At 46.2% G+C, this 13,825-nt stretch overlaps 1 protein-coding gene and 1 long non-coding RNA gene across 2 annotated transcripts in view; one reads left to right on the top strand and one right to left on the bottom strand.

Moving 5' to 3' along the window:
• LOC138974665 (uncharacterized) overlaps positions 1-13,825 on the bottom strand; it is a 300,124-nt gene that overhangs the window by 34,660 nt on the left and 251,639 nt on the right. The gene's annotated exons all lie outside the window — the stretch shown is intronic.
• Positions 1-13,825, top strand: part of LOC138974420 (serine/threonine-protein kinase Nek9-like) — a 39,030-nt gene that overhangs the window by 19,251 nt on the left and 5,954 nt on the right. Inside the window, exons 16-21 of the mRNA XM_070347138.1 lie at positions 9,258-9,419; positions 9,985-10,090; positions 10,747-10,908; positions 11,348-11,521; positions 12,817-12,882; positions 13,287-13,489. Of these exons, the coding sequence (XP_070203239.1) occupies positions 9,258-9,419; positions 9,985-10,090; positions 10,747-10,908; positions 11,348-11,521; positions 12,817-12,882; positions 13,287-13,489 (873 nt within the window). The remainder of the gene's footprint in view (positions 1-9,257; positions 9,420-9,984; positions 10,091-10,746; positions 10,909-11,347; positions 11,522-12,816; positions 12,883-13,286; positions 13,490-13,825) is intronic.

The raw sequence follows: 13,825 nt of genomic DNA, 5'->3' as shown, positions 1-13,825 counted from the left end.
TCTGACCTTGGTTCACAAGAAGACCTGCGGGCGTCAGGCGGTACTGACGACAAGGGTCGTCGCCTGCCTCCGTTGGACAGCGGGATCGAACTGACTGGCAGGGCTGTACCACAACAGACGCTTGCCTCGGCGAAGGATGACCGTCACAGCAGGGCGTTCGACCGGACTCGCAGAGACGAGGAGATCGCTTGGGGCAGCAGAACGGGACTCCTCGCCGATGACTGGGTGGAGGCCGAGACGCTTCTCGCCGGAGCTACTGGGCAAGGATCGCCGATGAGAGAACAGGGTGGCCAACTCCCTGGTTACCCATTCTCTCGACGAGGGGACAGCTCGTCGCATCACTTCGCTTTACCGACGGGACAACTGGACAGACTACACATCTCATCGACGGATGGAGAGGATCGTCCCTCTCATCGTCTCCTTTCGCCAATACGGGCGCGGGGAAGCGAGCTCCTTGACTATGATTCTCCTCAACGCCAGGGGGAGTCACTTCATCGTTTCGCTTCGCCCACAGGACGGGAGACTAGGAGCACAGGCCCTGATCGCCCTCACAAAGACGTTTCTTCACATCATTGGGCTTCGCCGACACGTCATTACATCGATCGACCAACGAGGGATTGGGGTGGCCAGAATCTTGGCTACCCACATCATCTGCGGGAGACAGCTCCGGTGGAGCGAAGCACCAACAGAAAACCACCTAACTTCGACGGAAAGTCAAGCTTCGGGGACTTCCGGGTCCAATTTGAGATCGTGGCAAAAATGAACGGTTGGTCACAAGGGAGATGTGCGATGGAGATGGCTGCATCTCTCAGGGACCAAGCCGTTTCCGTGTTGACGCTACTTGACCCTGACATGAGGGGAGACTACAGAGCTCTGGTCGACGCACTCGAATCAAGATTTGAACCACGTCATCAGACAGAGATGCATAGAGCGTCGCTCCGCAACAGAACCCGCAAAAGAGGCGAGTCCTTGTCGGCGTTGGCCCTGGACCTGAAGGGGATGACCAGGAGAGCTTACCCCACCGCCAGAGGCGAGCTCTGGGAACAGTTGACTGTGACAAGCTTTCTGGATAGCTTGGCCGACGGCGACATGGAGTGGGCCGTTCTTCAAGGAAGGCCGACTACGGTAGAAGAGGCGGTCACTCTGGCGACTCAGTTTGAGTCATTCAAGAAAGCTCGGTCCAGACGGCGAGCAAAAGACGAACCAGAGCTCTATCTTGTACAAGAGAAGACAAACGCCAAGGATAATACTACGAAAGACAAAGACAACAGACGCAAATGCTATTTCTGTAACAGCCCTCTGCACCTGATCGAGAATTGTGCCGAACGGATCGAAGGACTGAGGAGAACACAACCGCAAGCACAGGGACGTAACCGGAAGTCGGGAAACGAGCAGTAGTCGACACCGGAGGTCACGTGTCGGCTGGAGAAGAAGAAGAAGACGAACGACCTGACACTGAAACATTCGACCAAAAGGAGAAGGGCGGCCCATATGTAGCAGTAGAAATAGGACAAGACAAGTTAATTGCACTAATAGATACGGGGGCCTCGATATCCATCATGCATCCAGACGTCTATGACCGGCTACCAGAGAACAACAAGCCAAGTCTTCGACCAGTCCAACTGCACCTGACTGTAGCAAACGGGCAACTGGTCTCAGTGAAGGGTCAAGCTGACTTCAAAATTAAAGTCGCAGGGAGCCACATCGTCATCCACAGGTTCATGGTGGCTCCAATGAACGTACAATTGATCATCGGGTATGACTTCCTCACCCGCTTCAACTGTATCCTCGACGCCAGGAAGAAAAACATCGAACTAGCAATCGATACGACGGATGACGAGTGGGACCAATATCATGATTCAGTCTGCAAAATCCAAGCAGCCGAAGACGTAATGGTGCCGGCGGGGACAGAAATGATCGTGGAGGGCGATTGTAAGACAGACCCGAGCGACGAACCTTTGATTCTGGAGGCCGACAGAGGCCTGGCTTTTCGCCAGGGACTGCTGATTGCCAGGTCGCTGGTGCCATGGGGAGAACGCGTTCCAATCCGCGTTGCCAACCTTTCTCACGAAGACCAGCTGCTGAGGAAGGGCACGACGCTTGGGGTGTGCGAGACGGCCCTGAACGTGATGGAACCGAGCAAAAACGGCAGCCCTGTACCTGCATATTTGCGGAGTGTATCCGTCCAGCCTCCCTCGAGTGACGTTACAGATCTGTCGCCGGCACTACAAACGTTATTCAAAGACAGCACGGGGGAGATAAATGCGGAGCAAGAAGCGAAACTACTGCGGTTTTTGCAGGACAACAGGAAAGCCTTCGTTGAGAATAAAGAAGATTTAGGGAGGACAGGCCTTGTTAGACACCGGATCTTCACGGGCGAGGCTGCACCAATCAAGCAGGCACCCCGTAGATTCCCGCGGGCCAAGAAAGCTGCCGCAGAAGAAGAAATCAAGAGAATGCTGAGACTGGGAGTCATCGAACCGTCTTGCAGCCCTTGGGCATCACCTGTGGTCCTGGTTGGAAAGAAGGACGGTTCCCTGCGGTTTTGCATAGATTACAGACGTCTCAACGCAGTCACGAGAAAAGACTCTTTTCCGCTGCCGCGGATCGACGATACCCTGGACGCTCTTGAAGGTTCCTGTTGGTTCTCTACTCTCGATCTGGCAAGCGGCTACTGGCAGGTGGAGATGGATCCGGAGAACTCAGAGAAGACGGCCTTCGTCACCCATGGAGGGCTGTGGCAGTTCACCGTGCTTCCCATGGGTTTGTCGAATTCTGGAGCCACATTCCAGCGGTTAATGGAAATGGTTTTCAAGGGCTTGGACCAAGTAGCTGTGCTCATCTACTTAGACGATCTGATAGTCCATGCTCGAGACTTCCAAGGTCACTTGGACAACCTGCAGAAGGTCCTCAACCGACTACAAGACGTTGGGCTAAAGCTGTCGCCGAAAAAATGTCGTCTCTTCAGGAAGGAGGTCGAATTTTTGGGGCATGTTGTCTCCAACGAAGGCGTGAAGACGGATCTGAAAAAAACAGAAGCCGTACAGAATTGGCCGACTCCTAAGACGGTGACAGACGTCAGAAGCTTCCTGGGGCTTTGCAGCTATTACCGAAGATTCGTCCGCGGTTTTGCTGACATCGCGAGGCCTCTTCATCGACTGACAGAAAAGAAAGCTACTTTTCAGTGGACAGAAGAGTGTCAAACTGCGAAAGACACTCTGGTCCAAGCTTTAACTACGGCTCCGATACTGGCATACCCCAAAGAAGAAGGGCCTTTTGTCATCGACACAGACGCGTCAGGCGCAGCGATCGGCGCTGTCCTATCACAGGTCCAAGACGGCGAAGAAAAAGTGATCTTGTTCTATAGCCGAGGGCTATCGGCGCAGGAAAAGAATTACTGCGTAACAAGACGGGAGCTGTTGGCGGTGGTGGACTCAGTAAAACACTGTCACCATTTTCTGTACGGGGCGCATTTCAAAGTTAGGACAGATCATGGCGCTTTGAGATGGCTGTTGTCGTTCAAGAACCCAGAGGGACAGCTTGCCCGATGGCTAGAGCTGCTGGGCACCTATGACTTCAACATTGAACACAGACCAGGCAAGAAGCACACCAACGCAGATGCCCTGTCTCGACGCCCGTGTCACCAGGAAGACTGCAACCATTGCGAGAGAAAGGAAAAGCAGGAAGAACAGACGGCATTTCTGCGGGCAGTGCATGACGTCAGACAACCTTCAGGCAACAGAAAAGGGGCACGTGACCAACAGCGGGAGAAGCCTGCAGACCGAAATGATTGCTGGCTACAGACCGTGACGGAGGCTGAGCTCTGCGGAATGCAGGATGAAGACGAAGTTATGAAAACGGTCAAAACCTGGAAGACGGCCGGCCGACGACCACCATGGGCCGCTGTGAAGAACCAGGCGGCCGAGATGCGCATCTACTGGACGCAGTGGGCGCGGCTCGACATAAAAGACGGGTTGCTGGTACGATGGCTGCCGTCAGAGTCACATCCAGTTCGTCAGTATCAAGTGTTAGCGCCACACGAAATCAGACGCAAGGTCTTCGATCAGCTTCATCATACCAGACTGGGAGGACATCAGGGAATCAAGAGGACAGCTGCCCTCGTTCAGCATCGCTTCTGGTGGCCACAACAAAAAAACGACATTGAAAGGTGGTGCCAAGTTTGCGAACAATGCCAGTTTCGAAAGCAAAGAAGTGGACCAGCCAGAACCCCTCTTCAACAAGACATTGCAGCTGAACCTTTTGGTCGCATTGCCATGGACATCCTCAGCTTCCCAACGACTACGGAGAACGGTAACACATGTGTGCTGGTGGTCAGTGATTACTTCACCAAGTGGAGTCAAGCTTATGCTCTGGCCGACCACCAGGCCTACACGGTAGCCGATGTCTTGGTCACGCGATTCTTCTTGATATTCGGCATACCTAGAGTCATCCACACCGACCAGGGGCCCGAATTCCAATCAGAACTGTTTCTGCGATTGTGCGACCTGCTGGAGGCGAAGAAAACGAGGACGTCACCATATCGCCCACAGTCTGACGGTCAGGTTGAAAGACTCAACCGTACGCTGATAGATATGCTGTCAAAGTTTTGCGATGATCACAAGGAAGACTGGGACCATCACTTGCCTTACATTCTTTGCTCGTACAACTCCACGAGGCACGACAGTACAGGCTGCAGCCCGAACCTGCTGATGATGGGTCGTGAGATCACCCTGCCTATCGACCTCATGTACGGGACAGAGCCAGCCACTCCAACTCATCTTTGCCCTGTTGAGTATGTCGAATGGGTGAGACAAACGACGGCGGCCAGCTTCGACTTTGCCCGAGAACATCTTAAAAAAGCGGCAGAGAGGCAGAAAAGGAACTATGACAAAGGCGCAAGGGAGAGACTTTTTGAGAGAGGTCAATGGGTGCTCAGATTTTATCCCCCAAATCTGAACAAAAACAAACTGAACTCAAGATATGTCGGTCCCTACCTGGTGCTGGGCAAGACAAGTGAGGTCAACTATGAGATTCAGTCAAGCAAGGACGCCACATCTCTCGTCGTGCATGTTGACCACTTGAAGCCGTTCTACACAGAGAACCCGCCCATAAGCTGGATCTGCAATGATGTGGAGAATCAAAAGGGGACCCAGACAGAGCCTGATGTGGGGATGGATCAGGAAATGACGAGTGTCGAGACAGACAACAGTCACAGAGAGATGCAGATGACAACAGGGGCGACAACGAAGCTACGGCGAACCAGCAGGACTCGTCGTCCGCCTGATAGACTGAGATTTGACCATTAGAGGAGATTGAGGGGTTCACGATGAGTCAGCAGCGTCCGGCCGGAGCTGATGAAACATTTGGTTTTTTTCTTGTTGCAACAACTTACTACAGAAGAGTCATATACACTCTGCCATGGGTGTAGTCCTACAACCTGCGGGGAATTGGATTGGGAACCGTCTTGACCTGGTGTCGCATTAGGTGGCACTGGAGGGTATGGTACAGAAGACCTACCAGAGGACAGGCAAGGCAAGCATAACCGAAAGAGCGGTTTGAGCGGCGTGTGCTGGACCTATGCGGCCACATAGGTCGGGTGGGCTGATCAACTGGAGAGCTAAGTGCATCCAGCAGCGAGGGAGCCTGAGAGATGGACTTCTCGGAAGGGGACTTAGATTACAACGAGGGGTCCCGAAGACACGCATCGGTCACCAATCCATGAACTTATTGCAGAAACCGAGAAGGTTGTCAAAGAGAAGAACACAGAACCTCAAATCTCTTCGAAAATCATTATCAGAATCTACGGTGGCAGTCAACGACACCACTACCTTCGTCCCGGTGAAGACACTGCGGTCGACCTGGGATGCCAGCTGCGTCTCGGCGTTAAACGGTGCTCCAGCTGGGGGTCGTCCGAGGGCGGATGTTTCACCGAGGTCGACGCCTTGGCAGTGACAGAAGAGACGGAGGTAGCTGTCTGGCGCCGCGAGGACGCGCCAGCCGATGTTGATGTCGTTGCTGTGACGGAGGTAGCTGTCTGGCGCCGCGAGGACGCGCCAGCCGATGTTGACGTCGTTGCTGTGACGGAGGTAGCTGTCTGGCGCCGCGAGGACGCGCCAGCCGATGTCGACGCCGATGCTGTGACGAGATGACGTCAGAGTGACGTAACATCATCGTCGTCAGCGCCGCATCCGTGATGTCGCCGCACCTCCAACAACGATGACGTCAACGATCGAAGGTTTTATTATTTTAAGCGCCAAAGACGTTGCTTTAATCGATTTCAAGAGTCAATAGATTGTTTTCAAAAGAAGGAGAAAGACAGATGTTAGAGGAGTTACCGCGTTGTGTGTGTGCGATTCAAAGACTGCTACGATGGGGACGGACAACAGATGCGGTGTTCATGTACACTTAAGACTGGTAAGAGTATACATTTAGTCTTTTTATTCTATAAAAGGGTTTTCGTACTTGCTGAAATGGCGAACATGAATACGTTTGAGAAATCTGGTTTTGTTGGTTGTTATTTCTTTTGAATGTTGCTGGGAATTTCGTTTACACATGTTTTTGATTTCAATGCTGAGTAACCATGGCGAAGTAAATCGGTGTGTGGTTGTTTTTTTTAAATGGAACAGAAGACTAGAGTGGAAAGTCTAACGTTCTTTTATAACAATTTTGTGTCACTATAACAGTATTTTTGTTCTCGATGTTTTTACTGTAACCTGTAAAATACATCACTTATTTCATTGGGAAGGTCGCGAAGAATCCAAATTATTTCGACGGTTTTTTTAAACTTCCCTCCTTTTGGTGTCGGCGTAAGAAGCAATAATCGCATTATTTTAATATTTTTGTGTAACAATATATTTTTTTCTTTTTCTGTTTGTAAATTATTATGATAATAGAACTGAGAGGCTGAGAGAGGTGTTTTTATTTGGTTTGGGCCAAATTCATTTTTTATTTTGAGTTGGAATCCAATAAGAACGAACAAAGTTTGTTGGTTCGGCGTTACTAATGGTGTTTCTAACGCAAATCTTATCCTTCCGCTCGGTTTTTTTTACATTTGGTGTCAGAAGCAAAAGAAAGAAGGAGGATATTGGTGTTTCACTGGTTTTCTGTAAATATGATTTTTTGCTTTTTGTAAAAGAATGAGTACTTTTCTGCTTTGAGAAGTTTCAATACCCTCGGTCATTTTCAGTTTGAGGGCAAACTGTTTTTGTGGAGGGGGGCAATGTGGAGAAAAGCGACTACATGAATATTTTTTTTGTCTTTTCTCCATATGCAATTTTCTTCTTAAAGTTTATAGAGTGAAGAAGAAGAGAAAGCGTAGAGAGCAGAATATATTATCTAAGTTAGTATTGAAACTGTTTGGAATTAAGATTCACACTCTAAAATCATATTTGTTCTTTCCCCTAGTAAATTGTTCGGAGATAGGAATGATATAGTACTTTTCTATTGTTCTCTTGCGGTAGAATTAATTGGTTAATTGGTTTTGACACGATGGCGCCGGCTTGACTGACGGGATATGAACCCTAGGTCACAAACTCGCTACGGCTTAGTTTTGAGCACGTGGACCGCCCGCGAAAGCATTGTTTTTCGACATCCGACTCTCACCTTTCCCCCCCCCCCAACTCTCCTTTCCAGATTGACCTGATTCTTTATTTCTAATACAGGTCTATGATAATACTTGTTACACACAGACGAACACACATACATAGACACACATACACATACAGACACACTCTCTCTACTCTCTCTCTCTTTTCTTTTCTGTAGCTTTTATATCATTCTTTCTTTTACCCATGTATTCAATATAAACATGTAGTCTGTATTCATTTGTTTAGTAGAATGTAGATTTTATGTTTATCATCTACATATGAGAAGCCTGTTGAATATACACTGTGTTTGACTGTGGTTAACTTGTAACTGCATACATTTTTGGTGTGACATGACTATTTTGCGAGATAATAGTCAGAGGTTTTGCACTTTGTTCACAGTGTTGATAACCAATGAGTGTTTGGTATCAAATGATGCGTCGTAGAATCTCCATTTTATTGATGTATATCTTTATAGCGTTTTTGATGTAGTTTTCTTAGTACAGGAGTTTTTGTGTATGTTTGAGGGGTTTTAACTGTAGCTTGTATGGAGACTGATAGCAGCCTCGAAACTCTCCCCCCTCCCTCCCCATTTTGTTATGTGATCCCAGTGCGACGTTTTCATTGGTTCCTTAGCTGTGACGTCAGGGACAGTCATGGAAGGTATATAAGCTGCTAGTTTTCAAGGTTCGGCGGGAGTCTTGGCAACCAACCTGGCTTAAGTGTCTAAATGGTATACCGGACTTCCCACTTAGAGTTACAGCATTGCTTCTGTGCCTGTGGAAAAGGTTGTGGGAGGCAACCTTAGTACCGAACGGTTGTGGGAAGTTCCCAACCTAGTACAAAGTATTTGTTGTTATCTCTAAAACTGTCCTCCGGAGTTTTGGCAACCAACCTGGCTTAAGTGTCTAAATGGTATACCGGACTCCGCCCTGTGGACTGAACTGACAGGGTTAAAAACAAACGTTCCGCAGTCCCAGGTTACCATACGGCGAGTAAAGTGGCGTCGCTTTACTCTTTTACTTTATTTTTACTCAGGCCCCGAACCTCTGCCAAAATTTTCAGCCATTTTAGGACATAGGATATTGCTTTCAGTAGCGTATTTTGCTAAGGGTACCTACGGGTCATGCCCAATTTTTCAGCCATTTTAGGACTTAACATATTTTTCGAGTAGTAGGAAAATTACAGGAATAGAGTGAACCAATGTACAGATATATTTTCTGAAAAGAACAAACGCCTTGTATTGAGTTGTTTTTATGATTTGTTTTGATTCAATACAATTTTGAACTTTACCTGCCTCTTCTTGAGTTTATATTCTGTGTGTCTGTTTGTCCTGTCGTGTGATTGCCATCCTGACAAATGACCTTCAAACACGTATAACATCTAAGACACAGACACAGACAGTTAGAGTTAATGTGAAGCTAAGACCGCTCGGCTTTACAAGCACAATGCAGGAATTAACATTTTACTATTGTTATAGTGATCTTTTAAAATTACTGTTGCTACCAAGCTTTTCAGTGATTTATCTTACAGATTTAGAAACACACTTCGATTTTGCAAATCAAGCCTTGTTGAGTTTGTGGATGTCCCTGGACCGTTTGTGGAATATTCCTGCTTTAAAGCACAGGTTTTGTATTAATTGATGCTGGCCTTGCATGGATGTGTTGTGTTTAGGTTGATCTTCCAGGCAAGCATCTAGTGAAGGAGGTGGTGGCAGGCGCTGATGGGACGTTTCTGGTCTGCGCCAGCGGCAAACTGCTTGCCTGTGGGAGCAATGAGTTCAACAAACTAGGCCTGAACTCGGAAACATCCGGACTACGCAAACGCAAAGACAAGGTGGTTGTTGCAAAAACGAACAGCAGTTAGAACATCAAGAACAAAAACATCATCAACAACAAAAGAAAATAAGCAAAGCAAGAATGCTAGTAACATACAGCATCAAATATGAAAACAAAAAACAAAATTATTGTATTGTCAGCAGCATAAGGAATGTCTTTCAGGTGATTTGTCAGTTTTTTGTGGAATTTAAACTATGGCAGCTTTTGACATGGAGAAACTGCATGGAGCAAGAAGTCACTTACTCAGATTATGTTCTGAGCAGTTAAGAAAATAAGTTTATTATGTCTCAAGGAGTTAGCTCTCTAGCACTAGCACTGGACAAATTGTGTATAAGACAAATGGGGGGGGCAGGGGGTTGTTCCTGCACTGTAAACTTAAATGTTTTGAATAGAACATCCATATTTTGTCCCTCTGTATGTATACTATGCATGCACGACACATTTAATTTAGAAAATTAAATTAGTTCTACAACACACATCTTGTGCCCCCCAGCTTTTTTTTTTAGTAGAAATTATGAGTAATTATGAGTAGCTTGTGATTTCCTATCTGTGTATGATTGCAGACATACGACATTCCTTGTAAGAGCAGATTCACCACTGTCAAACCCCTGAATCACAACACAATTGTCAGCGTGGCTGCAGGAAAAACACACTCTGCTTCCATTGACTGTGAGTAACTCTCATTGAGTATTTGTTGTGTCTGTACACTGAACACCCCCCCCCCCCCTCCTTTTAAGACTCCTACCCTTTATAATCCTGTTTTCTCTTATTTTCTGTTCATAACCACTGTAAATGTACCCCCATTTTACGACTCCCTCCTTTTTAAGACCTGATTTTCTTATATTTTTGGAGGTCTTAAAAGGGGGGTTCCACTGTATTGTAAACCTGTATACAGCGGCCACCTGTGATCTTGTAACCAGGGCTTTGAGTTAGTCTGCTGCTGCTGCTGCTGCTGAAGATGTATTGCAGTTTGTGCCTCAGTATTTTTGTGTGTAATATTCAAAGTGAGGTTAAAAATGAATTCATACTTTAACAAACTTGTTTAGATTTCACCAGCAAGAAACCATATTGCCTATCAGTTCTCTGTGTGCATGACATATGCACAGAATTCTAATCTGTACAGCCTTGTATAATCATGTATTTCACATCTTTTTGTTGTGACAGTTGGGAATCCGGGTTCTTATCCTGTTTGTTTTTTTCTCTCTTTTTGTTGTTGACAAATGTTTCTGCTCATCAAGAATAGACTCCCATTCTTGTCTTCAGTTAGACAAATCTTACCCTTATTATAACTTACTATCTATTTCTTTTCTCTCTCTACTGAACAGGTTATGGTCATCTGTTCACTTTTGGCTCAAATCGCCATGGACAGCTGGGACAGGGGGACTTCCGTCGTCACAACAGCGTGAAGCGTGTGGGGGGCATCCTGGTTGGGCAGTGTGTGGTCAAAGTGGCCTGTGGAGATAGTTTTACTGTGGTCACCACATCAGGTAAGTCTGTACATTCTGCGGTGTGTGCTGCTACATTCAGACTAATAGAAATCACGGCTCCCCAAAGTGTGTATCCCTGTGTCCTGTACGTATACGCACTGGAGCCTAATAACACCTACTAGAAATTCTTGAAGGGGGTCCGGCACTACATTTTCTCTATCCTGCATACAGCGGGTACTGATTTTCAGCTAGTTTCTATACTGAAGGGACAAGAACATACACTTGGCTGGATTTCGAAGATTAGAACACTTTCTGCCAGCTTAAATTAGCACTGAGGTTTTGGTAAAAAGACTTTGCAAAGTCGACTTTGGGCTTAGTTAAGGACCGCCTTAAAGCGTTTACAATTTTTCTGAATGTGAACCCTTGCTTTCAAGTTCTGATTTTTTAGGCTTCGGGGAAAAGTGCTTAATACTCATTAGTGTTTTGCTGATTTGCACAGACAACATGGTGTTTGCCTTTGGTCTGGGGGATAATGGACGGCTGGGGGCCGACTTCTCGGACACGGGGTCAGGTCCTGGTGGTCAGTGCATGGCCACCCCGCGGCCAATCTTCGGCTCCATGCACATCGTGCCCTGTCTCATGTCGCGGCACTGGAACACTCTCATCATAGCAGGTACATGTATGCTGCTAGGTTTGTTCTGTAGGTTCTGGATGTTAAGGGAAGTTTCACTGGGTAGAGGGAGAGAGAGAGAGAGGGAGAGGGAGGGAGAGAGGGAGAGAGAGAGGAAGAGAGAGAGAGATGTAGAGGGAGGGAGAGAGTGTCTGATTGAGCAAGTGTGTCCCAAATTCATGCTTGTGAAAGGAGATGCTAAGTTCGGTACACGCATCCATTGTATAGAACATTATGTGTGTTCTTTGGAAAGTTGTTAGGAGTTGTTTCATTGTAGAGCAGTAACCTTTTGGGTGGTATTGCTAGCAATCATGTTTGGTGTGTCATTACTCCTGCCCCATCCTGCATTCTGAGTTGTAGATATTTTGGGTCTTTAACTCATTCGAGGCGCAGCTAAATTTCCCCTGTGTTCCCTGCCAACGCGCGATTTAGAGCCATTTTGAAAAAAATATTAAAAATCAACAACACAAGATAACCTTACATACCTTATGTTTTTGCAAAGTTTGAAACTTACTCTTTTAGAAAATATATGAAACATTTGAAAGTACATACCTTTTGTTGTCTTCATATCCACGCAAAATATCCAATTTGAAGCAAAACAAAAAAACTTTCTACGTCATGGGTTCATCATACACAATGTCATGATCGACACTTGCATTGCCCGAATCATCACCCAAATGATCGTCCATTGGCACAAAATCGTCACCAGAATCTAAAATATCATCTCCACTATCATCATCACTGAGGTCAAGATCAGAACCGTACTGAATAACACGTTCTAGCACTCTTTTCAAGTTACTACGTCTCAGCAGAACGATCCGCCATCTTGGAAAAGTCAAAACACGTGGGTCGCACACCGTCAACAAAATTTTTATTAATCCCAACAATTTAAGGGAAGGAACTGTTTACAGTGAATGGTACCACTGTAGACAGATAGAAGTTCATTGCAGGGGTTGTTTCCCTTGGTCAGCAGGACCGTTTACACCGTTAAAAATTCGTGATATCCGTCGGAACTCAAGTGCCGGCACGCAGCCAACGCTAAACACAGATGTCGGAATTCCAGTTCCGACGCGCCTCGAATGAGTTAATCTCTGTTTGTTGTTGCATCCTCAAACAAAAGTACAAAATATTTTTTGATTCTGTGTGGAAAGTGTTGGTTCAAGCAGACACAATGCAATAAAGTGCCAATAAATAACAGTTGGCTCAGAAAAACGTAAAACAATGTGGTTCAAAGAAACATAATGCAATGCATGCAGACTGAAAGGTATTAAAAATGGAAACATATTTTTCTTCTGCAGAAAAGGTACTTAATTCAAAGACACTGAAGACTCAAGATTCAAGAGTGTCTCTTGCATCTCCCAAAGGTAAGTCAAAATAAAAAAATAAAAGTCTATTCTTCCTTATTTGCTCATTTGTTACCAGAAAGGAATTTTCTGGCCCCACTCCACCTACGTTCAGTATAAGAAAATGATAGTTGGTTATTTTAAGGAATGTGTAAGTGCTCATGTTCTACTAATCACAATATTGTTGTTTGAGTATATTTCTTTTGTGACACTAGTGCTTTGGATTTTCTTTGAAACAACAACAATAATAATTACAATGACAACAAAAATAGCCCCAAAATCATGTTGAATTGACTGCCTCATCCCTGCAAAGATTATGATTTTTTCTCTTTTTTCAGTGAAGGAGTGATACTGGTAAGTTAAAAAACCCAAACAAACCCAGAAGAACAAGAAACTCTTTTTAACAACGTATTGTCTAATTTCAGCCAATTCAAGCCCAGTGTTTTTGCCGACTCCACCGAGTCTGTTTGATTCCGAAAGCGACGGAACTTGGTCAGAGTTGAGCCTCAGGTATGACAGCTGTGACCGTAACCCTGGCGACGAGGCTGAGACCAGGCAGGTGGAGAGAATCAACATACCTGGCTCACCTTCTGAGGTGGAGGATAGTATTCCTCCCTGGCTGGAACAGGTGTGTAAACTATTTAGAGAGAGAGAGAGAGAGGGCATGGGAGTTGGTCCTCGGATCCGAGAATTTCAGAGGTTTGAGCATGAAATTTCCGAGGAAAATAATAAATGTCAGAGGATAAAAATTCATAGCCTCAGCGCTTTATATTCTTAAAAAGCTGAGGCATCTTTGACAGTCATTATTCAGTGGATGGAAACCTATTTTGCTTGAAATGCATCACTGTTTTTGTGAAAAAATAAATGCCTGATTGTTTACCTTTTTTATCTTGCCTAAAAAAAATCATTCGGGGGCATGCCCCGGGACCTCCCCCCCCCCCCCCCCCTCTAGTTTTCAGAGGTT

The sequence above is a fragment of the Littorina saxatilis genome, linkage group LG1 (genome assembly GCF_037325665.1).
Source record: "Littorina saxatilis isolate snail1 linkage group LG1, US_GU_Lsax_2.0, whole genome shotgun sequence".
Classification (NCBI taxonomy): Eukaryota; Metazoa; Mollusca; class Gastropoda; order Littorinimorpha; family Littorinidae; genus Littorina; species Littorina saxatilis.
Note: the sequence above shows the minus strand (reverse complement) of the source record. Positions and strands in the feature narration are given on the sequence as shown.